Source organism: Schistocerca cancellata, chromosome 7 (assembly GCF_023864275.1).
Source record: "Schistocerca cancellata isolate TAMUIC-IGC-003103 chromosome 7, iqSchCanc2.1, whole genome shotgun sequence".
Lineage (NCBI taxonomy): Eukaryota > Metazoa > Arthropoda > Insecta > Orthoptera > Acrididae > Schistocerca > Schistocerca cancellata.
Genome location: NC_064632.1, coordinates 34,541,910 through 34,566,895, shown reverse-complemented (window position 1 = coordinate 34,566,895; position 24,986 = coordinate 34,541,910). Strand labels below are relative to the sequence as shown.

Genomic DNA, 24,986 nt, shown 5'->3' with positions numbered 1-24,986 from the left:
TGAACCAAGGCATGAAGTACTCCTTCACTCTAAGCTGGATTGTGACAACTGTCAGCTCGAAGATACAAGGCAGTGTGAGTAGGCTTCCTATAAACAAAATGTCCCAACGTACCATCAGTCTTCCTTCTGACCAACACATCAAGGAAGGGAAGGCATCCATTCTTTTCCACCTCCATAGTGAACTGAATATTTGGTTGGATTGAATTCAGGTGTTCCAAAAACGGTTTAAATTCTCACTACCATGAGGCCAAACAACAAAAGTATCGTCTACATATCTGAAAAAACACGCATGTTTCAAGGTCGCCGACTCCAATGCACGTTCGTCAAAGTCCTCCATAAACAAATTGGCCACAACAGGTGACAACGGGCTTCCCATTGCAACTCCATCAGTCTGTTCGTAGTACTGACCACTGAATAAAAAGTAAGTGGAAGTCAGCACATGTCGAAACAAATTTGTTAACTCGATATCAAACTACAACGAATCAGAGAGAGGAACGCGAGTAAAAAGAGAAACCACATCAAAACTGACTAAAATATCAGAGTCATTCAAACGCGATCCCTGCAATCGACGTAAGAAATCTGCAGAGTTCTTATGTGGTGTTCACATCTACCTACTAGTGGGCTCAACAAACTAACAAGATGTTTAGCTACACGATGTGTCGGAGCACCAATATTAGAAACAATATGCCTCAACGGGACAGCCTCTTTATGGACCTTAGAGAGGCCATATAATCTAGGTGGTTTAGCACATTAAGAATTGCCTTCTGTGCAACGGGTGAGTGACGATAGCAACGAAGTGGCACCTAAGTCTACGGTTCAAAATGGCTCTGAGCACTATGGGACTTAACATCTATGGTCATCAGTCCCCTAGAACTTAGAACTACTTAAACCTAACTAACCTAAGGACAGCACACAACACCCAGTCATCACGAGGCAGAGAAAATCCCTGACCCCGCCGGGAATCGAACCCGGGAACCCGGGCGTGGGAAGCGAGATATGTCTACGGCCTTTTTGCCTTACGCAGGAAGCATTTACAACAGGATTGGCCGTATTTTGCGGAAATATGATGTGAAATGTGTTTTTCGAACACCTTCTAAGATTAAGGCCCTGCTGGTGTCCGTAAAAGATGATTTTGGTTTGCGTAAGGCTGGTGTCTATCGTATTCCTTGCAGTTGTGGCATGTCATATATTGGTCACACAATCAGGACTGTGGAAGACCGGCGTATTGAACATAAGCGTCACACACGCTTACAACAGCCGAGCAAATCCGCTATTGCAGAACATTGCCTTGACACCGGTCATCCTATGGAATACAACAACACGGAGATTGTGGCTTGCACGTCCAGCTATTGGGATAGTGTCATTGAGGAAGCTGTTGAAATCAAACTATCAAGCAACCTTATAAACAGAGATGGTGGATTTTGTTTAAATGCAGCTTGGAATCCGGCTCTGTCTCTCATCAAAAAACAGAGGGACAGAATTAGTGCTACCCTACCTGTTGATTAATAGTCACTACCGATATTTTTGTTGTTGGTTATCTTTGGTCGATTAATAGTCACGATCGATATTTCTGTTGTTGGTTATCTTTGGTTATGTGTTGACTCTGCAGTTACTTGTTCTGTGTGTGGTATATTCCTTGTTTCTCCTCTGTGAACCGAGGTATTAAATTCCTTTGTACATTGCTTCCTCCTTGCAGTTGTGCCTTGAGAACGGCAGGGTGTGTTCCTCTCGAAATATCGGCGGTGGTCGACGACGTCATCCGGCAGCAAACCCGTAAGTTATTCGACTATTTCTACACGTCTTTCTTCGACTGAACGCTCCAGATTTGCACCTGGTGGCCAAAACTGGAACTAATTTTTTTTCTGGTGTGAATAAGTTCTGCGTTAATGCATTACCATGTCTACGAAGTTTTGCTGCCGTACGGTAAGTAAAACCCACACCGTTAGTAGCTGCACTTTAATTATGACCGCCCGGTAGAAAACGGAGCAGCCAGCCAGACTGACCTTTCCGAGCCGCACCACGCGGCTGGGCTGTGTGGCGGTCTGGATGGTGACGTTGCAAGGCGCCGAGTCGGCCCGGTCGCAGTGGAACTCGCAGTCGGCGCTGCGCAGGCGCACCACCAGGTCTGCGATGGGCCGCCTCAGGTCCATCACCAGCACCGCCGTGTGGCTGCAACAAGGGGGCACACGCGTCACTCACAAGTAACCCCTCGAGTGCGACGTCGTAAAAGGCCGATGATGTTTACGGCATTCGACGTCACACACGTAAGTACAATATTGGCTCTAATGGCAACACGGGGCCGGGCTGGAGGTATCCACTGGTGAGCGCAGTATGAGGCTACGGAGCGTGGTTGAAATGATTAATCGACGAGGAACTCACAACAATGCAAGTTCATCTCCAATTTATTTTATAGGCTACAGGTTTCGGCGATATAGTACATCATCAGGCTGATTTTCTTGTAATTTCCAAGAAGCGTTGCCTGCCTCCGATCGATATGTATCGAACGCGCGACTCTCGAGCAGCAAATGTGGAATTTTTTTTTCTGCGTTGACAACGGAACGCTGAATAAAGTTTTAATAGTGATCATTGGATCCCGTGTAGTATCGAGTATGGGTTGTTGCCAAACCACGATCTGAGAAATTGTGTCGACTGTTATTGGGAGACGAGTGTAGCACTGTAAGAAAACCACCTATATAGACTTCCCTTTTCAGATGTACTGCACAAAATGCAAGAAAAGGACTTCCATCAGGAAAACCATAGGGTTTGATTGCTCCAAACTGACCATCAAGAAGCGTCGTGCTGTCTAAAAGAATACATTTTACAATCCACTGCGTTGGAAACTCAAGCGTCAGTGAATACTGTTTGCGACTATTACGGCTTCTGTCGTGAGGTGAGCTACACTACTGTCAAGAATGAAAGAGTCCCTGTTAGTGGCGGAAACAAAGTCGTAGAAGTAGATGAGTCACATACCGCCCCCCGCCCCCTACGAAGTACGGAATAGGGCGGCGTCTTCTAAAAAATGAGTTAGAACGTGTATGGGTTTTCCGTGATATTGAATGGGAGTCTAAGAAGTGCTTCATACTTCTTCATACTTCGAGTAGTCCGCCCCCGGTAGCTAAGTGGTCAGCGCGACAGAATGTCAATACTAAGGGTCCAGGTTCGATTCCCGGCTGGGTCGGAGATTTTCTCCGCTCAGGGACTTGGTGTTGTGTTGTCCTAATCATCATCATTTCATCCCCATCGACGCGCAAGTCGCCGCAGTGGCGTCGAATCGAAAGACTTGCACCCGGCGAACGGTCTACCCGACATTATACTTCGAGTACACCCCAGAGGTAAGAAAACTTAAGTGCCCAAGTGCCCTATAAAGCACTACATTTTGATAGGCACCAAAGTTATAACTGACGGCTGGAAGTCTCATAAAACTTTGAAAAAAAAAAAGGAATAGATCACGAATTTGTGAACCATTGAACTGAATCTGTGTCTTCCAACGATCAATCGGACCACACCCAGTATACTGAGTTGTTGTTGAAATCTTTGAACTCTTCAATTAAGAGAGAGGGCCGACCGAAAAACTGAGAAGAAGTATGTATGTTCCAGTATCTGTACTTCCACAATTTACGATTGTCCGTTAAAACGGTTCTGTGTGAGACTCTGCCCACATTTCTGAGGGACATATACCGAGTCATCCTGGCTACGGAAAAAAAAAAAGGATTGCTACCAGCTGCCTACACCACCTGCGGAATCGTCCACGTTAAAGATATGGCTGACCATTAAAGTAAGTGGAATTACTTGTTGCCTTTATAAATAACTTTAAGTTACGAACGTTCGCCATTTGTCGCCGCTCTGGTCAACGATATAATCCATATTTGCCGCCTAGAGAGTCGCGTTGGGACGACAAAAGTCCTAGGCTAGCGATATGCACATCTACGCAAGGCAGCAGTATCGCGTACACAAGGTATAAAATGACAGCGTGCTAGGGGAACTGTCAGTTGTATTCAGGTGATTCACGTGAAAAGCTTCCCGGCGAAATATGGCCGCACGACGGAAATTAAAGAGACTCTGAACGCCGAATGGTAATTGGAGAACGACCAAGAGCATCGGCGTTTGTGTAGAGTTGTCACTACTAACAGACAAGCAACACTGCGTGAGATAACCGCAGAAGTCACTGTGGGAAGCACAAGGAACGTGTCCATTACGACAGTGCGGCGAAATTTGGCGTTAACGGGCTATGCCAGTAGATGACCGATGTGAGTGCCTTTAGGCCGGTATTACACTATCAAACTTCTTTGTCAAAGATTTGATCAAAGATGTGATCCAATATTCCGTCCAATATATTTGACAAAGATCTTTGACGTAGCGCTAGAGGGGGTATTACACTGTCATCAAATTTTTCGTCAAAGTTCAAGATGGCTGACAACAACTTGTCTAACCGCAGCAGTTCTACGTACAAAAAATTGCATTGTGTGCACATGCGGAAAAGAAGTGGGGGAAAAAATGGAACCATACATACGAGGTTGACAGTCTTAAAAGTCCTGGGATTACAACTTGATAATAAATTCAGTTGGGAGGAGCACACCACAGAACTGCAGAAAGGCCTTAACAAATCTGTATTTGCAATTCGAGTGTTAGCAGACATAGGAAACATAAAAATGAAAAAGCTTGCATACTTTCATTCCATAATGTCATATGGGATAATATTTTGGGGTAAATCTTGAAGTCAAACAAGTTTTCAAGGTCCAAAAGCGTGAAGTACGTATTATTTGTGGAGTAAATTCACGGACCTCCTGCAGAAACCTCTTCAAAGAATTGGGTATACTAACTACTGCCTCTCAGTATATTTACTTCTTAATTAAATAATAATATATCTCTTTTTCCAACAAACAACTCAGTTCATACATACAATACCAGGAACAAAAATGATCTGCACAAGGACTTAAAAGCGTCTGTGATCTATTCTGTTACTCGTTTTTATTCTCTGTGGGTGTTTTTAGTATTTGGAAGAAGGGACCAATGACTATCGCAGTCTGGTCCCTTTAATCCCACAAACCAACCAACTTACTTTAGTTCAAAAAGGGGTCCACTACTCAGGAACACTCATCTTCAATAATTTGCCAGAAAACATAAAAAATTTAGTTAGAAATGAAGATCAATTTAAAAGGAGCCTGAAAGACTTACTACTGGCCAACTCCTACTCCATTGGCGAAATTTTTAATAGAAACAAATGATGTATTGTATTTATTCATACTATTAGTATTGTTATTTCAGCTTAAAAAAATCGACATGTTCCACATCGACGAGGCTCTCCTCAACACGGATCTATGGAACGAAAAACTTATCTAATCTGGGTGAAGCCGTGGGTTTTACGACGACACGATAAAATCATTCAACAAAACTTGTTACGTGAGCTTACAGTGGAAGACGTCAAGTCGTACATCAATTACTTAAGAATGGATGAGCATACATTTCTGTATGTGCTCAATGAAGTGTATCCTCATATCACAAAGCACAATATTCACTTAAGAACTGCTACATCTTCTGAAGACAGGCTCACTATAACACTCCCATTCTTTGCTACAGGAGAGGGTTATGTTAGGTTAGGTTAGGTTACATCAGGTTAGGTCTCCAATCTTCTTAATCTATTTTTGTATTCAGGGTGCCTCACGTTGTAAAGCGCCTCATCAGCTTCAGACATCTCTATTAATTTTGTAGTTGTCGGCACACACCAATTGTATTTACCGGCAATGGTTATAAAAACACTACAGACGACAGTACGCTGCAGCGATGCTAGCGCTCCATGTGGTAACAAGTCACATTGCAGTGAACAGAAGACAAGCGGTTTCTTTGATCAAATATACAGCGAGGTCCTAGATTTGATCAAATATTGGACGACATTTGACAAAGTCCCTATTACACTATCAAATATCTTTGACAAAGATATTGGACAAAGATATTGGACAAAGAAATTTGATAGTGTAATACCGGCCTTACTAACAGCTCGACATCGCCTGCGGCGCCCCTTCTAACCTCGTGAGCGGATCGGCTGTATCGTAGACAACTGGAAAACCGTGGCCTGGTCAGGTGAGTCCCGATATCAGTTGGTCAGAGCTGGTGGTAGGGTTCGGAGGTGGCGCAGACGCCACGAAGCCAAAGATGCAAGGTGTCAACAAGACACTGTGCAACCCATTGGTGGATCCAAAATGGTGTGGGCTGCGTACGGGAATGGACTGGGTCCTCTGGTCCAACTGGACCTATCATTGACTGGAAAGGATTACTTTCGGCTACTTGGAGACTGTTCGCAGTCATTCATGGACTTCACGTTCCCAAACAAAAAGTCACTGCACCACAGTTGTTCGCGATTTGTTTGAAGAACATGCTGGACAATTCGAGCGAATGATTTGGGCACCCAGATCGCCCGAAATGAATCCCATCGCGCACTTACGGAACATAATCGGGAAGTCAGTTCGCGCACAACTTCCTGCACCGACAACACCTATGCAGTTATGGACAGCTATAGGGGCAGCTGCATGGAGGCTTAATTAAATAATGAAATAATTTTTAAATTTTTAGTCGCTGTATGTCCGATTACGAGTCTCGTAAACGGTTGGCCCTGACTAGTATTTGTACGCAATCTGACTGCATAGAATAACAACAAAGAGTGAAACAAAATTTCCGTTAACACAATTAATTAATTAAGTCCCCAGCAACTACAAAACGTACGAAACCAAAGCACAAGTGTAGCTGTTCTGTGTGTGGAAGTGTGACTCAACGTACACATCTGGCACGGTTCTTCTTCAATAAGACAAGAAATTTTAAGTACCATTTATATTGAAGTAATTAAAAAAAAGAAGTACTATAATTGCGCAAGAAAACCAGAATTACACTCTAATACAAGAACACAAGCCAGATGCTTTGTTGACTGAGCCTGTAATGACACATTATTTAAGACACTGAAATAATAAAAGAAAGGGGAATTTTTTTACCTTCATATATATTGACGAAAAACACTCTGATCATTACAATATCTCCATTCGAACAACATCTGCTGTCTAGCCCATCAAAACTGCATAAAACATGGAACAAGCACTCCCTACTACAACATCTCAACACCGACTCTCCACTCCGACTTCTCGACAAGCACACTCCACTACATCTGAACAAGAACTGCCAGTGGCGGCGGCTGAATAATAGTCTTTGGCGCAATCTCTGGCGCTGTGGCTCAGTGTAGCCACCTTTCACAGCATGGCTCAGTATTTCTGCAGGGGTTTTCCAACGACATGTTGAGTCAAAAAATGGTTCAAATGGCTCTGAGCACTATGGGACTTAACATCTGAGGTCATCAGTCCCCGAGAACTTAGAAGTACTTAAACCTAACTAACCTAAGGACACCAACCACATCCATGCCCGACGCAGGATTCGAACCTGCGACCGTAGCAGTCCCGCGGTTCCGGACTGTAGCGCCTAGAACCGCACAGCCACCGCGGCCGGCTGACAAGTTGAGTCCATTGCACGTCGAGCTGCTGCTCTACGCCAGGAAAAAGGAGGTGCGACACAATATTAGGAGGCATCCCATCACTTTTGTCACCTCAGTATATTTCGGTTCGAGGCAGGCTGCGACTTCAGTATGCAACGCTTCTTGGAAATTAACGAATTGTTCAATGAAAAGATGTATATACGAGGGTTGTCCAGAAAGTAAAAAAATGGCTCTGAGCACTACGGGACTTAACATCTGAGATCATCTGTCCCCGAGAACTTAGAACTACTTAAGGGGCTCCGGAAAGGCTCAAAATCATGAAAAGTTCAATTTTCACTTTTTTGCGTTTTCTGAATCTGCAGACTATTACCTTTTAATAGATATATAATTTATTCAATTCCGAAGACTACAACTATTTTTAAATTTTTTTTTTTTTTTGAAATGTGTTCTACATGGGCGTGACCCACTGTGGCGCTGTTAAACTGCTGTCAAATGGTGTTATTATTAACGTCCGTGTTCATCAGGTACATTTTAGTGATGTGAGATAAAGTATGTGTTGTGGCTAGCCTGTGATGGTTCAATATATATCGCTGGTGTGATTGTCAATTGTTTCATGTTTATTTACTCTGTCGTTATCTCGAAAATATTCGTAATTAATTCTGTTTCTTGAGTCTCTGTTTTGTTGAAGTATAATAATGAGTAAAAGTAAAGTTATTAGAAATCCTCTGAAGGCTTTTAAGAAAAGGAGAAATGTTGGAAAGCCAAAGGTATGTGTTATTACTGTAAATAATAACATTCTAACATGGTACGAGCGATGCTTGCTTTAGACAAGGAACGCCTTCGGGCTGCAGACAGGGCTGTAAAGAGTCTAGAAATACAAGCAAGAGTAAACAGGAGGAGGAACAAGAGGAAGCTGGAGGAGGAGTTTGCAGAGGATGAAGATAATCCATCCTATGGACCTGGATGTACTAAAAAGTAAATCCAATCTTTGTCGCTCGATTCCCAAAACTTTTATTTTCTCATACTAATTACATGTTTTCTAAGGATCTCCCAAACACATTTGTTTCAAACTTTCAGTAAATGTTACACAGTACCTTCTGCATAATTTAACACAGCTTTTTTCCAAAAAACTGTATATTTTTGAATATATAAATAAAAATTGCAAAAAAATGTTGTGAATTTTCATTACAATTGAAAAAAATCATCTTTAATAACTGAACTAAAATTTTGTAAAATCCCTGTGTTAAGTTGTAGCCCATATTCCAATAAATAATCTGTAAAAAGTTCAACTTCCTAACTCATATACTTTGTGAGGAAAGATGTAATTTATAAGCGTTATTTTAACATTGCAAGTATAGGGCGTTCCGGAGCCCCTTAAACCTAACTAACCTAAGGACAACACACACATCCATGCCCGAGGCAGGATTCGAACCTGCGACCGTAGCGGTCGCGCGCTTCGAGACTGAAGCGCCTAGAACCGTCCAGAAAGTAAGTTCCGATCGGTCGCGAAGTGGACAACACTGTGAAAACCGGATGAAGCTTTGCGCAGGTGTGTTGGGTAGTATGACTGTCGATGGCATCAAGACGCGCTTTTCAGTTGTGAGCGCACTGTGATCGGGTAAAGGTGCCTAGAACGACGATGTCTCCCACCAAGTAGCTTCGCCTTAATGAATGCAGCCCACCTGACACAACTGCCACGCACTTCCCTCTTCATGGCACTTCTCAGCCGCACTCTGCAGGGGCAGTGAAGACGCTCCTGCAGCCTTTTCGATGGGAAGTGTTCGATCACCCACAACACAGCCCTAATTGGCCCGTCCTGAGTATCATCTCTGTTCACGTGAAACGCTGGATACGAAGATAACACTTGGGCGCAGGCGACGCGCTATGGACCAGCGTAGATATTTGTCGGAAAGCAAAGGCGGCTGCCTTCTATGACGATGGTGTTGGAAATTTGATATAACGCTCTGACAAATGTCTAAGTCGGAGCGACGACTATGTAGAGAAGTGTCTGGAAAGAGTAGCTAACTCTTGCAAATAAAATGTTTCTGATTTTCACTGTGGTTTCCATTTAACGACCGATCGGAACTTACTTTCTGGACAACCCTCGTACGTCATATACAAAAAAAACCAGCCTTCGCATCAGATTATGTTTGCACGACTTTAGCATAAGTCAACACAATCGTGAGTTGTGTTCTAGCTGTTGACATATGCTTAAGTCGTACGTACACAAGCTGGTGCGAAGAATGATTATTTCCACACATATGATGTACATACATCTTGTCACTGAAAAACTCTGACACTGTCTAGAACACAGTGACGTGATGATGACGTATTATATTGCACTGACGTGCCCAGAATCCCAACCTGAACCCAGTGGAATATTTTTGGCATGAATTACAACGTCCAGTTCCCTCCAGACCCCAGTGTCCAACATCACTACCTTCTCTGGAGGATGAATGGGCTATCATTCCTCAGCAGACATTTAGACATCTCACTGAAAGTGAGCCAGCATAAAGTCGAAGGGTCCACTAATAGACATCCGGATACTTTTGATCAACTATTTATTGCAAGCTCCATATTTGTTTGCAACAATTGAGCGATACAAAACGATCTAATACTCTTTTACTGAATAAATTACCTAGCTTCAGTCGTTAGCGTACATTCTCAATGATTGTTGCATATTTGTGGAATGTTACCTCCAAAAATTCTTTGAAACTACGAAAACAATTTTTTGCGCAATACCTCATACGATGTCTGGAGACAAATTGGACTCGTCACATCAAGGAAACATTTCGAAGTAGACCATGCGTCTTGTGCTTGGGAATACCACTCGACGGATGAGAAATCGCGGTACTCAGTATTGCCCGACAATTCTGTAACACTCAAAGTTCATCTATCGTTTGCCGGCCGCTGTGGCCGAGCGGTTCTAGGCGCTTCAGTCCGGAACCGCGCTCCTGCTGCGGTCGCAGGTTCGAATCCTGTCTCGGGCATGGATATGTGTGATGTCCCTACGTTAGTTAGGTTTAAGTAGTTCTAAGTCTAGGGGACTGATGACCTCAGATGTTAAGTCCCATAGTGCTTAGAGCCATCTGTCGTTTAATGATCGGTAGGATCACTATTGGTTTATTACATCCTTTGTCGAAAGGTATTATTGAGTCATAGTAATAAAATCGTGCCATCAGATTCGAATAAAAGCTCAACATTCATAAACGCTCCAATCTTCGACGATATTCCCCATGGGCGAATCACAGTTCAGTATTCTTCCGACACGCGACCGTAAAATTCAGTGCATTAGTTGGCTTTCTATGAGCGGGAATTCGGGACCGACCATATCTGTAGGCTCACTTTCAGCGACTGCCGCACTGGCGTGCGCTTGAAAACAGCCCACCGCAAAACTCAATGTTGAGCCCAGAGACGCGCGTTGTCGCATCTCACAGAGGTCGTATTCATTCTCGTATCGATCGAGATGTAGCAACGGTGACCTCACACTTTCCAACTATTCTGACCGAACTGCGACGTCGCACTACAGAATCTCCATACATGTTCGCAACCGTATAGGCTTAATTTGACTATCGTCCTGATGTTGTTTGTACGTAAACGAAACATCACAAAGAACATTCGTGAAAGGTAAATGAAGGTTTGATCCTAAACGCTATTTTAAAAAGTACCCCAAAGTTGTAAGTATGGTGTCACCGCCAGACACCAGACTTGCTAGGTGGTAGCCTTTAAATCGGCCGCGGTCCGTTAGTATACGTCGGACACGCGTGTCGCCACTATCAGTGATTGCAGACCGAGCGCCGCCACACGGCAGGTCTAGTCTAGAGAGACTCCCTAGTACTCGCCCCAGTTGTACAGCCGACTTTGCAAGCGATGGTTCACTGACTACATACGCTCTCATTTGCAGAGACGACAGTTTAGCATAGCCTTCAGCTACGTCGTTTGCTACGACCTAACAAGGCGCCATATTCTTCAAGAATGTATTCTGAACTGATAATATTGTGAATCATGTACCGTCAAGAGCGACGTTCATCATTAATGGATTAAAGTTAAGTATCAAACTAATCATGTCCGCTATCTGAATTCTAATTCCTTGTCATGTTCCAGACCTCACGTCAGTATAGTTCTTCCCTCCTCACTCCAGCCTGCGTGAACTAAAACGCGTGCATTTCGGCCTCCACTAGTAACACGGTGTTGGCTCTTCTGCCAACACAACAGTAAGTATGTGCGTCCATGTAAAACATATACCCTAATTATCGGAAGGGCCTTTCGAAAATAAGTATGTTTTATTGCTACGCGCAAGATTAAATTTACACCAATTTTCTACGATCATTCAAGTAGCACATATACTCTTGTTAAATTGGATGAATCTCTTTGAAACGCCATGTATTGTTTACTTCGCCCCACAAGACTCGTATCGGATGCGCAATCAATTCTGTTAATAACTGCGGTTAATGAAGCCATCAAGTAAGGGCGGAGTCCGGTGCTTCAAATTACTTACGGAGTAGCTTCTTCTGCTACGTTAGTACCGCAAAGTTGAATGGGCGATAGTATTACAAGGATAGCAAACACTGATGCGGCCGCCGATGTGCACTGTCTGATCAAAAGAATCCAGACACCTGTCATCTATATGAGACATGTCCAACCCTCGTCTTTATCATGTATTGAATTCATGCTTGAAGATACTTCCAACGAGGTATCAACGTCTGTTAAGGAACAGCAGTCAGTTCTTCCTCACCAGCCGAGACCCGAGAACGTAATGATGTTGGGCATACGGGTCGGGAGGGAATTCGTCCCTGGGTTCGGGCTAGGATTCTCGGCAGGTCAGTGCATATCATAAATGTTATTGTTCATAAACCATTGTCTTATAGATGGTGCATTGTCATGTCTCCAAACTGTTCCTATACTGTACTGTATACTCCGTCTTCAGGCCACGAATGGCCTACCGGGACCATCCGACCGCCGTGTCATCCTCAGTGGAGAATGCGGACAGGAGGGGCGTGGTGTCAGCACACCGCTCTCCCGGTCGTTATGATGGTATTCTTGACCGAAGCCGCTACTATTCGGTCGAGTAGCTCCTCGATTGGGATCACGAGGCTGAGTGCACTCCGAAGTAGGCATTATACAGCGCTGTAAAATGTCCACATATCCTTCTGCATCTGGCGTTTTCTTAAGCGCAATTAGGGGAACACAAACTAACCACGAGAAACCCCCTAGTCGGCAACACCACATCTCTTTTAGTGTTGGCACTACACATGAGGGCAAGTAAAGTTCTCCAGAAATCCGCCAAACCCAAACGTTTCCACCGGATTGCCACATGGTACAGCGTGATTCATCACTCCAAATCATTCTGTTCCGGTCATCAACTGTCCAGTGGCATCACCCCAATCGTCGCTATGCACTGACTACAAAAATATGTCGCTTATTAGAAGTGCACACCTTCTTTTTAACTCCCTGTGCAGAGTCATTCGGCTTGCTGGACCGCTGGTAGCACGTTGGAACTCTCGAGTGGTTCCTTCCGCCGATTACAGGCAGTGTTTTACAACCAGCCTCTTCAGTGCTCGATGATCCCTGTCCGTCAGTACGTAAGGTCAGCGTGGTCTTCATTTAGCTGTAGCTGTTCCTTCGTCTTTCCACTTGCCACCAACAGTCGACTTGGGCAGCCTTAGAAGGGTTGAAATGTCCCTGATACATTGTTACTCAGGTGACATCCAATGATTAGTCCACGTTCCAAGTCACTCAGCACTCCGGTCCGACACATTCTGCTGCTGTTCTTCCGCTGATGGCAACACAAAACCACTAACTCCTTTTATGCTCGTGATCCCGACTCTCGTGACATCTAGTGATCGATTCTGGATATACTTTTGATGTGGTAGTGCACTTAGTCATCCAGAACAGAGCAGACACTCCACTGGTAAGATGTGAGTCAATTACTTTCCATGAGATAATAAATCAGATCCTCAAAGACTTTCCCATTATATAATTCAAACAAACAGCCGTTCTTCGGGGAATCTCTCGAGTAGAATGTACTGGACAGATGCAGCTTACGTTTCTGCGTTTGCAGACCTGTTATGTGCTTCAACGCACAGAGTGCTAATTTGCAATACAGCAAGTTGAATTAGACATGGATAAAATCCGACTCGTGGATTAGATGGATTAATGACTGCCGGTTTGGTGCAAGGGCGACCCTGAGTATGGTTTTTGGACGGTTTTCACCGCTCCTTTAGGCAAATTCTAGGCTGCTCTTCCATCTCCGTCTCAAAGAATACGATAGCAAATACATACAGCAATATACACTATAAGTGTGTAACAAAAATTTACGGCACGTATTGCAGGACACATTCCTCACACATAGACGAAGAAATTATGTGATATGAACATGGGTCTGGAAACGCTTTGTTTCCATGTTGCAACTAATTTTCTCCAACTCATCGATCATGGGAAAAACAGAACAGAACGCACCAGCATACCACATACAACTTTTTCTCACAGGAGATGTTCAATATGCCCTCTGTGGGCATTGATACATGCATCAACACGCCGTCATAGTGTATTTCGGATGCGCTGGTGTATCCCTGGAGTACTGCGTATGATTTCGCAGCCTTCCATAATACGGGTACGGAGAATTGACATCTTATACTGGGATTTCAAAGACGGGAGTTTTGAAACGCCCCTTCCCCCTCTCCCCTCCCCCCTCCAAATAAGAGTCGAGTGGGTTTAGGTCCAGAGAGTGTGGAGGCCAGGCAATTGGTCCATCTCACCCTATCCATCTGTCACCGAATCTGTTATTCAGAAACCGACGGACATTGACACTAAAATGAGGATGTGTTCCATCGTGCGTGAACTACATGTTTTGTCGCACAGCTAAAGGCACACCTGCTAACAGATCAGGTAGAACATTCTCTACGAAATTTTGATTGACCGTTGAGCCTGGGTGGAAGAAAGTGAGGCCCTTCCAAAGAGTCACCAACAATACCGGGCCAAACGCTGACAGAAAATCTTTGTTGATGACTTGCTGAAGAGTTCCTTGAGGATTGACGTCTGCCCATTCATGTCGATTGTGAAAATTTACGATCTGATCTCGTTGAAACCATTTCGAGAAATGAGATGTAAAGTGGAGCAAGGTGTTTCCAGACCCATGTTCACGTAACATCATTTCTTAGCCTATTTGTGAGGACTAGTCCTCCAATTTGTGCCGTACATTTTTGTTAGACCCTGTGTATTTTATTCACAGACAGTTGGTGCACACGACTTTCCTCCATTAAGTTTCTTGGTCATTGTAGTGACACGAGGGGCTCCCAGAAATCAAGTTAATTAAAATTAATTTTCCAAACCACCAAAAGCAGTCGGTCCGCTACGACCAGATTGGCTCTAGAAAAGACAGACGCTTTTCCATTGGGAGAGAGAGTGTGCCAGGTTTCTGCGAACGTTTCCTTCCGTAAAAATGTAGTCTGGCTTCCCACTCAAGAACTGTGCACTGGTAGCTAGCTTCAAGGCAGTTACGTTTCTGGGCAAATGTGACGCTGAAAATATATGGACTTGTAGTCGCAAAGTGCGAGAAGTCGCGTATCCACGCATTTCTGCCACGTCTGCGTTCGTCAGCCTGAAAAGGTTTCCATCACCACAGGAACATAAACGCCCAGGTTGCGTAGATGTAACTCTGAATGATTCACTCAATAAAAGGCGTTTGTAAGCTTCCACTACTTTCTTTACTGAATACATAAATACACTACTGGCCATTAAAATTGCTACACCAAGAAGAAATGCAGATGATAAACGGGTATTGATTAAACAAATATATTATACTAGAACTGACATGTGATTACATTTTCACGCAATTTGGGTGCATAGATCCTGAGAAATCAGTACCCAGAACAACCACCTCTGGCCGTAATAACGGCCTTGATACGTCTGGGCATTGAGTCAAACAGAGCTTGGATGGCGTGTACAGCTACAGCTGCCCATGCAGCTTCAACACGATACCACAGTTCATCAAGAGTAGTGACTGGCGTATTGTGACGAGCCAGTTGCTCGGCCACCATTGACCAGACGTTTTCAGTTGGTGAGAGATCTGGAGAATGCGCTGGCCAGGGCAGCAGTCGAACATTTTCTGTATCCAGAAAGGTCCGTAGAGAACCTGCAAAATGTGGGTCGTGCATTATCGTGCTGAAATGCAGGGTTTCGCAGGGATCGAATGAAGGGTAGATCCACGGGTCGTAACACATCTTAAATGTAACGTCCACTGTTCAAAGTGCCGTCAATGCGAACAAGAGGTAACCGAGACGTGTAACCAATGGCACCCCATACCACCACGCCAGCTGATACGCCAGTATGGCGATGACGAATACACGCTTCCAATGTGTGTTCACCTTGATGTCGCCAAACACGGATGCGACCATCATGATGCTGTAAACAGAACCTGGATTCATCCGAAAAAATGACGTTTTGCCATTCGTGCACCCAGGTTCGTGATGATGATGATGATGTTTGGTTTGTGGGGCGCTCAACTGCGTGGTTATCAGCGCCCGTACAATTTCCCAACCTATGCTCAGTCCAATTTCGCCACTTTCCTGGATGATGAGGAAATGATGAGGACAACACAAACACCCAGTCATCTCGAGGCAGGTGAAAATCCCTGACCCCGCCGGGAATCGAACCCGGGACCCCGTGCTCGGGAAGCGAGAACGCTACCGCGAGACCACGAGCGGCGGACACCCCCCCAGGTTCGTCATTGAGTACACCATCGCAGGCGCTCCTGTCTGTGATACAGCGTCAAGGGTAACCGCAGCCATGGTCTCCGTGCTGAGAGTCCATGCTACTGCAAACGTCGTCGAACTGTTCGTGCAGATGGTTGCTGTCTTGCAAACGTCCCCATCTGTTGACTCAGGGATCGAGACGTGGCCGCACGATCCGTTACAGCCATGCGGATAAGATGCCTGTCATCTCGACTGCTAGTGATACGAGGCCGTTGGGATCCAGCACGGCGTTCCGTATTACCCTCCTGAACCCACCGATTGCATATTCTGCTAACACTCATTGGATCTCGACCAACGCGAGCAGCAATGTCGCGATACGATAAACCGCAATCGCGATATTCTACAATCCGACCCTTATCAAAGTCGGAAACGTGATGGTACGCATTTCTCCTCCTTACACGAGGCATCAAAACAACGTTTCACCAGGTAACGCAGGTCAACTGCTGTTTGTGTATGAGAAATCGGTTGGAAACTTTCCTCATGTCAGCACGTTGTAGGTGTCACCACCGGCGCCAACCTTGTGAGAATGCTCTGAAAAGCTAATCATTTGCATATCACAGTATCTTCTTCCTGTCGGTTAAATTTCGCGTGTGTAGCACGTCATCTTCGTGGTGTAGCAATTTTAATGGCTAGTAGTGTAATTATAATTCTGGGAGATCTGGTAAAGGTGTAACCCTAATGCGCTAAGTCTCGGTGTTTAGCTTAGAGGTACACCACACACCGCATACATCCACACCCTGCAGCAATACCAGCTGAAACTCGTATATATTCAAGTGATCCTGAGTTCAAACATCAAAGTACGGCAGAATCGAGATATTATATGAATTGAATCATTATGCTTGATGAATGCATATTTAAAATTTCGTAAAGCCAATGAATGAGCCCAAACCAAAAATTGTAAGTTTCTAAATGACGAAAGATTCATTGAACTAATTCATATCAAATTTCTCACAGTGACCTAGCAAACTGAAGTGCTATAAATGTGGACCCAAAGGGTAGATAAGAGTCTCGAAATGTGTAAGCCGTTCAAGTAGCTTCCCCAAACTGAGTAAATCATGACAAACAAGCACAAAATTAAAGTCCCCAGCGCAACTCGTAAAAGTTCCTCTACCCCTTATAAGCCCAGTCACCCGAAACTAAATGGGTCTGAGCACTATGAGACTCAACATCTATGGTCATAAGTCCCCTAGAACTTAGAACTACTTAAACCTAACTAACCTAAGGACAGCACACAACACCCAGTCATCACGAGGCAGAGAAAATCCCTGACCCCGCCGGGAATTGAACCCGGGAACTCGGGCGTGGGAAGCGAGAACGCTACCGCACGACCACGAGCTGCGGACTAACTCGAAACTGTTGGAAATTTATAAGTTATGGACTTTACTTTTAAGAGGGGTAAGTTTAAGTGTCTTAACAGTCTGCCAGTTCCTACCACTGAACTGCGCTAACTTTGAAAAACGGTGTTGTACTTATGTGCCCGATTAACCGCCTAAAATCAGTCAGTTCAGACTGCACGCTGTTGACTGATACAGTTTCCTCCTGAACTAACGACCACGCACATGAAGACCACAAGTGCGCAGTTTCCAAGTCTTATATACTCGCTGGCTCACATTGTGTGTATCTGTGGAGTGCGCCATGTTCCGGCAGTATCTGCATACTCATTATTAATCGTTGTCCGATGGCCACGGGTTAGATGCGTACTGTGGCGCTAGCTCACACCTTCAGCCAACGCCTGATACACTGTCTGTGTTGATAGCTCAAAGCATTAAATAGTTTTTTTATTGTTTGGCATGAATATGCATTTGAAAAAAACTCGTAATTACTATATTAATAATACACTCCTGGAAATGGAAAAAAGAACACATTGACACCGGTGTGTCAGACCCACCATACTTGCTCCGGACACTGCGAGAGGGCTGTACAAGCAATGATCACACGCACGGCACAGCGGACACACCAGGAACCGCGGTGTTGGCCGTCGAATGGCGCTAGCTGCGCAGCATTTGTGCACCGCCGCCGTCAGTGTCAGCCAGTTTGCCGTGGCATACGGAGCTCCATCGCAGTCTTTAACACTGGTAGCATGCCGCGACAGCGTGGACGTGAACCGTATGTGCAGTTGACGGACTTTGAGCGAGGGCGTATAGTGGGCATGCGGGAGGCCGGGTGGACGTACCGCCGAATTGCTCAACACGTGGGGCGTGAGGTCTCCACAGTACATCGATGTTGTCGCCAGTGGTCGGCGGAAGGTGCACGTGCCCGTCGACCTGGGACCGGACCGCAGCGACGCACGGATGCACGCCAAGACCGTAGGATCCTACACAGTGCCGTAGGGGACCGCACCGCCACTTCCCAGCAAATTAGGGACACTGTTGCTCCTGGGGTATCGGCGAGGACCATTCGCAACCGTCTCCATGAAGCTGGGCTACGGTCCCGCACACCGTTAGGCCGTCTTCCGCTCACGCCCCAACATCGTGCAGCCCGCCTCCAGTGGTGTCGCGACAGGCGTGAATGGAGGGACGAATGGAGACGTGTCGTCTTCAGCGATGAGAGTCGCTTCTGCCTTGGTGCCAATGATGGTCGTATGCGTGTTTGGCGCCGTGCAGGTGAGCGCCACAATCAGGACTGCATACGACCGAGGCACACAGCGCCAACACCCGCCATCATGGTGTGGGGAGCGATCTCCTACACTGGCCGTACACCACTGGTGATCGTCGAGGGGACACTGAGTAGTGCACGGTACATCCAAACCGTCATCGAACCTATCGTTCTACCATTCCTAGACCGGCAAGGGAACTTGCTGTTCCAACAGGACAATGCACGTCCGCATGTATCCCGTGCCACCCAACGTGCTCTAGAAGGTGTAAGTCAACTACCCTGGGCAGCAAGATCTCCGGATCTGTCCCCCATTGAGCATGTTTGGGACTGGATGAAGCGTCGTCTCACGCGGTCTGCACGTCCAGCACGAACGCTGGTCCAACTGAGGCGCCAGGTGGAAATGGCATGGCAAGCCGTTCCACAGGACTACATCCAGCATCTCTACGATCGTCTCCATGGGAGAATAGCAGCCTGCATTGCTGCGAAAGGTGGATATACACTGTACTAGTGCCGACATTGTGCATGCTCTGTTGCCTGTGTCTATGTGCCTGTGGTTCTGTCAGTGTGATCATGTGATGTATCTGACCCCAGGAATGTGTCAATAAAGTTTCCCCTTCCTGGGACAATGAATTCACGGTGTTCTTATTTCAATTTCCAGGAGTGTATACACACAAAAGATAGACGTCATTCGTAGGAGAAGGGTTGTTTTCTCTGACTACATTGCCCGTATGAGTCCTATCTGATCTTCCGCTACTTCTGAACAAGAAAGCCAAGGAGGCGTGGTACACTGAGGTAGAAAAAGACCTGCAAGAAATGGGGATAACATTGAAGGATTTCCATAGATGTATCCCGCTCAAGAAGCAACTTCAAAAAATTAAAACTAAAACTGGCGAATCGTGGAGTGAAGCGTGGAAGGAACAGCATAGGAAAAGAATGGCTGACTACTGGACTGAAGTGCTCCTGCCTCATTGTCTTGGTCATTTTGGTATATCTGGTTTGTGTACGACCTTTCTCACTCTATGAGTCCCCGTGGTTTGTGATTCAAACTGCCATTGATTTGAAGAATCAATGCCTTTTGCATGAAACTACCGATGCAATTAGAATACAGAGACATCTAGTGATACACTGAGGTACTTCTACGAATGTAGTGCATTGTAGTAGCCGCTTACAGCGCTCAAAGAAATAGTCGCTGCGGAGATTGTGTTATTTGATTGTAGGCGATTGTGGCGTGGTTTTTTTGTTTTTGTAGTGATCGTACTGGGGAAAGTAAATATATCTAAAGCTGCTGTAACGTAAATTTGAGTTTGTACTACTGCTTTTATGAGTGGTTTCGAAATGAAAGCACTGGAACGGTATATAATTTTTTTTTAATTTTAGGCCCGTTTTTGCTTGTTATTTAGGACTATAGCGAGTTTTAGGTAATACGAGTTCATAGAAATTTCGTGAAGTGCGATTGTGTCTAGGTAATATAGGATATTGCTTTCAAATACGAGTATATCACATGAAATTCTGGGTGGTTGGGAACTATATCCCAATAGTTCCTAAGTGAAACCACCTCCATAAAATTAATTGTTCACTTTTTGCCAATTTCTTCTTGTACTTCTTCCTTATTAGGACATAAAAGTCTAATTTTGTGACAAAATTCAAAATTACATTTCTTTCGTATTATTGAGACTCAAACAGTTAAAGCAGGAGTAGTCAACATTTTCTTCTTACCGCCCACTTTTCTATCTCTGTTAATAGTAAAATTTCCTAACCGCCCACCGGTACTATACTACTGGTGATTCATAAAGTAGGAAAGTAACTTTGTTTTATAAAATTTATAAAGTAGAGCTTCACCAAGTAGAGCCTATAATAATAATTAGTTACCAAATACCTCACATGGAAATATATGTAAAACCCCTGCCGCCTACCGCCCACCACGAAAGCTGTAACGCCCACATGTGCACGGTAGGAACCAGATTGACTACCACTAGGTTAAAGCATAGCTACGCATTTAGTGAATGTAACATTTCACCATATTTCCTCTCCCAGACACAGTCCGCCATTACACATTGTGTTCGGAAGGGAAGCGTAGGTCCCGAGTGTTAACACCGCCCCCACTCCCCGACCCCACCCTTTCTAGACTTTCTAGACCAGGCTTCTCCAAACCGTGTTCCGTGGGAAGTGTGTGAGTACTCCGTGAAAACTATTAATAACATTTCGCTTTCTTTTTCGACACTTTGAACGATACTAATTTTTTTAAATTTTATACTGATTTCTGTGTTATTACTTATGTTTTAAAATTGAAGTAATTACTGAACAAAACAGTTATAAAGAAGTACAGGAACACAGCAATCCGTCGCAGTCTCGCTGGTTTTTTATTATTCTTGCATATCCAGATTTCAACCATCTCCAGTGTTACAAGTAAATTACAGAGTCAGAATTGATTTACATAAAACAATAAATAAAACACCATGTTATTCAACAGAAATTATCCATTTTAGTCAACATATCATTCGAGTGATTTAATCCAACAAACTCCCGGCAGTACATGTCACCATATGACTTCATTGGTGTACTGGTAGAAGGAAACTGAAGTTATTGTTTACAACAAGTATAGCAGCCTCAGTTTGCTCCATGTAGCATAAGTAAACCCTCTATAACCAAAACCTAAGTAACATAGTTTCTTTCTGATATCGTAGTTTAAAACCCATTTCTATTAAATAAAATCAGCAAGTGTATTTACCTTTAAAATACACCAAGAAACGCCGATGTACGATGCATTTAGTCATATCTAATTTTATCCATATTTTGGAGCTGCAAACGTGACTGTTTTCAATACACTGGAAGCATGAATTAAAAAACACCTTCAGTCACAAATTTTCCTGCTTTATTAAATACATGACGCATTTCGGACCCTGTGTGTGGGTCCATCATCAGGAGTGACTCGTCTTAATTCATGATTTATTTTTGCTCTTGAATGAGGTGAAATGCATGTTCCTGTCACGAAAAGGTTTGATGTTAGGTTAAGAATTTCGTAAGTCAAATCGGAAAATGTGTGCGAAACAGTTGAAAAACAAAAAGTGCGAAATACACATTTTTCTAAACACTTCACAGATGTCGTTCGACATGGTGCGATCAAAGATGAATTTATTCGTACTGCAAGAGACGTAATTATTAAACAACTGACTTACGTAGGAACCAACGTTATAACAGGTCTTTAAAATTGTTAAAATAACTATGGATTACGAAATGTGTGTGTTCGTTTAACATAGATAGTGTTTTTTTTATTTTATGAGGTATAACTCCAGTTATTCTAATAGATTTTGGGTCTTACCATTGGCTTCATTGTGCAGTATTACCAAATTGTTTTGTAGACTGTTGATGATACGTTTCGTTTCCAACATGTGTTGTGCAATAACTGATTTTTGGAAGTGCTTGAGCCTGAAGTCAGTTATGTGTTCTTGAAAAAGTTTTTTGAAGTTTCTGTCTGCTTATCCTACACAGTAGGCAGGACAACTGGGACATGGTACTTTGTACACTCTACTGCTGTCGAGCTATTGTGTATTTGATATTATGTTTCCTAACTTATTAGTTGGCAATGCAACTGTTACATTTTTTTAAAAGGTTAGCGATTATTTGTGACATGGTGCCCAGGTATGGGATACTGACAAATATTTTCTCTTCTTTCACAGTCTGGACATTTGTTGTCTTACTTTTGTGTATTTGCCTCTATAAATTGTCAGTTATTTTGGCTGTGTAGCCATTGTTTATAGCAATCCTTTTTGTTATATCTAGCTCATTCTTAAGGCTGTTTTCTTCTAAATCAAGAGAGTGTAGCGTGTGTAGTAGTGAAGTGATCCACCAAATCTTAAAGATCATTAAATGATTCATACAACTCTCCTATACTACATGACGCAAACGGAAGCTGCTGTACTTGGTGTAAACAGGAACCTCAGTTTCCTCCTACCAGTACATAAGTAAAATCATATGGTGACACGTACTACTGGGAGTTCGTTGCATTATAACTCACGCAAATGATATGTTGACTATAATTTCTATTGGATAAAGGGGTTAACTTTTTGTTTTATGTAAATCAGTTCTGATCCTGAAGATGACTGTTTATGGCTGAAATCTGGATATGTAACAATAACAATATAACCAATGGAATTGCGATTGATTGCTGTGTTCCTATCCTTCCTTACGATATACAGTTTCTGTGCGCAACAGTTCTGTATGGAATCAAACTTGGTGAACAGAGCAAGTTTTTCTCATTTTTTAAAAATTTTATTAATATTCAAAGTAAACAATCAAAGTACTGGGATTCTCAAAGTGTTCTGTGAGAGGAAAAGCTTGGTAACCCCTTATCTAGACAGTAGTACTGGCTTTTTCCTACGTGCGGCATGATGCCGCCGGCAGGCATGCACGTGTGTGTGTGTGTGTGTGTGTGTGTGTGTGTGTGTGTGCTGCGTGTCTGACACTTCCGTGTTTACCTTTGGGCCGGACTGGCCAGCCAGCTTCCTTCGCCTGACGTCTGGGACGCTTTCCCTCGCGGCAGCGGGCAAGATGTTATACAGTGCATAAACAAAAACTGGGAACGCAAAAGAAATCACCCGGTCGACTGCCTGCAGACAAGGAGCGAACCGCCAGGTTGAGGGACCTTGACTGTAGTCTTACTGCCTTGGCGCGACGGCCGGCAAGTAAGCTCATGTCCGTAAGTTAACACACCTTTGACATTCAAGAAAAATGAGATACGGTGACACAGTGTCTGCTAGAGAGTTCCGCGGCAACGTAGTTTGTGGTGGAGGAGACTCTAGTAGAATTTCCCTGCTTCCCTGTTACATTCGTGAAAGGTCGGCGGGAATATCGACTGCCAATAAACCTTTCTTCAATCTCTAACTTCTCTGATTTCCTGGTCCGCCCACCGGTTCTACACTACTGGTGATTTATAAAGTAGGAAGGTAACTTTATTTTATAAAATTATAAAGTAGAGCTTAAGCAAGTAGAGCATATAATAATAATTAGTCACCAAATACTTAACGTGAAAATATATGTAAAAACCCTTGCGCCTACTGCCCACCACGAAAGCTGTAACGCGCACATGTGGGTCCGCCTGCTTAGCTGGGTGGTAACGTGCTTGCCTCCCGTGCAAGCGGGGCGCGGGTTCGATTCCCGTCCGGGTCGGCGATTTTCTCTGCCCGTGGACTGAGTGTTGTGTTGTCCTCATCATCATTTCATCCTCATCATCGGCAAGCAAGTCTCCCAATGTGGCGTCGACTGCAATCAGACTTGCACTTGGCGGCCGAACTTCCCCCTGTCAACAATGCCATATGCTCATTTCATTCTTCCCTAGTCACGGTCATTTCAACATAAGACTCATCCGTGGTGCACTACGCCTCTCTTGTAGCATCTGCAACTGGAGTCCCATTCCAGCACTTGGACACACTATTACTGCATTCAGCGTCCCGTGGTCTGTTAGAAAGGTCACGAATGCATGGACTATTCGTTCCCACTTCGAGAATTTACGTAACAGCCAGCCACTGCAGACACAGTCGTATCGCTTCTTTGTTGTACAAAAGGAGCTCGGCTGGCCGCTGTGGCCCAGAGGTTCTAGGCGCTTCAGTCCGGAACCGCACTGCTGCTACGGTCGCAGATTCGAATCCTGCCTCAGGCATGGATGTGTGTGATGTCCTTAGGTTGGTGAGGATTAAGTAGTTCTAAGTCTAGGGGACTGACGACCTCAGATGTTAAGTCCCAGTGTGCTTAGAACCATTTGAAAAAGAGCTCCGGCGGAGTGTTTTTCGATTGCGCCCCAAAAAATATGCTCTACTACGCAACTAGCCTGTACTATTGTGTCAAATATCGCCCGAAATCCTCATTCTTTTAAAGAAAGATAATTCTATTGTTAATGATTTTTTGCAGAAAATTACAAATTTCTGAGCCTCACGTTTCTGTACGGTGTCCTCTGAAGGCTTGATTTCAGTTTCGAAGTTATTTTACCTTTGTGAGATGGTGCAGGGAGCGGTGGAGTGTACACGGGTGATCGTTATGACCTCCAGGGATGGAACTCGTTTGTGTCTAAGCGTAGCACAGCCGTTAGTTTCTAATTTTGCTGGATAGTTCATTATTAGTCGTTGCAATGCAGCAGCAGAGGAATAAATTGTCAAACTGTCATATCTTCGACA

General features: G+C 44.3%; 1 protein-coding gene across 1 annotated transcript in view; it reads right to left on the bottom strand.

Annotated features, from left to right (window-relative positions):
- Positions 1-24,986, bottom strand: part of LOC126092250 (uncharacterized) — a 700,330-nt gene that overhangs the window by 400,305 nt on the left and 275,039 nt on the right. Inside the window, exon 4 of the mRNA XM_049907760.1 lies at positions 2,004-2,169. Coding sequence (XP_049763717.1) covers positions 2,004-2,169 — 166 coding nt within the window. The remainder of the gene's footprint in view (positions 1-2,003; positions 2,170-24,986) is intronic.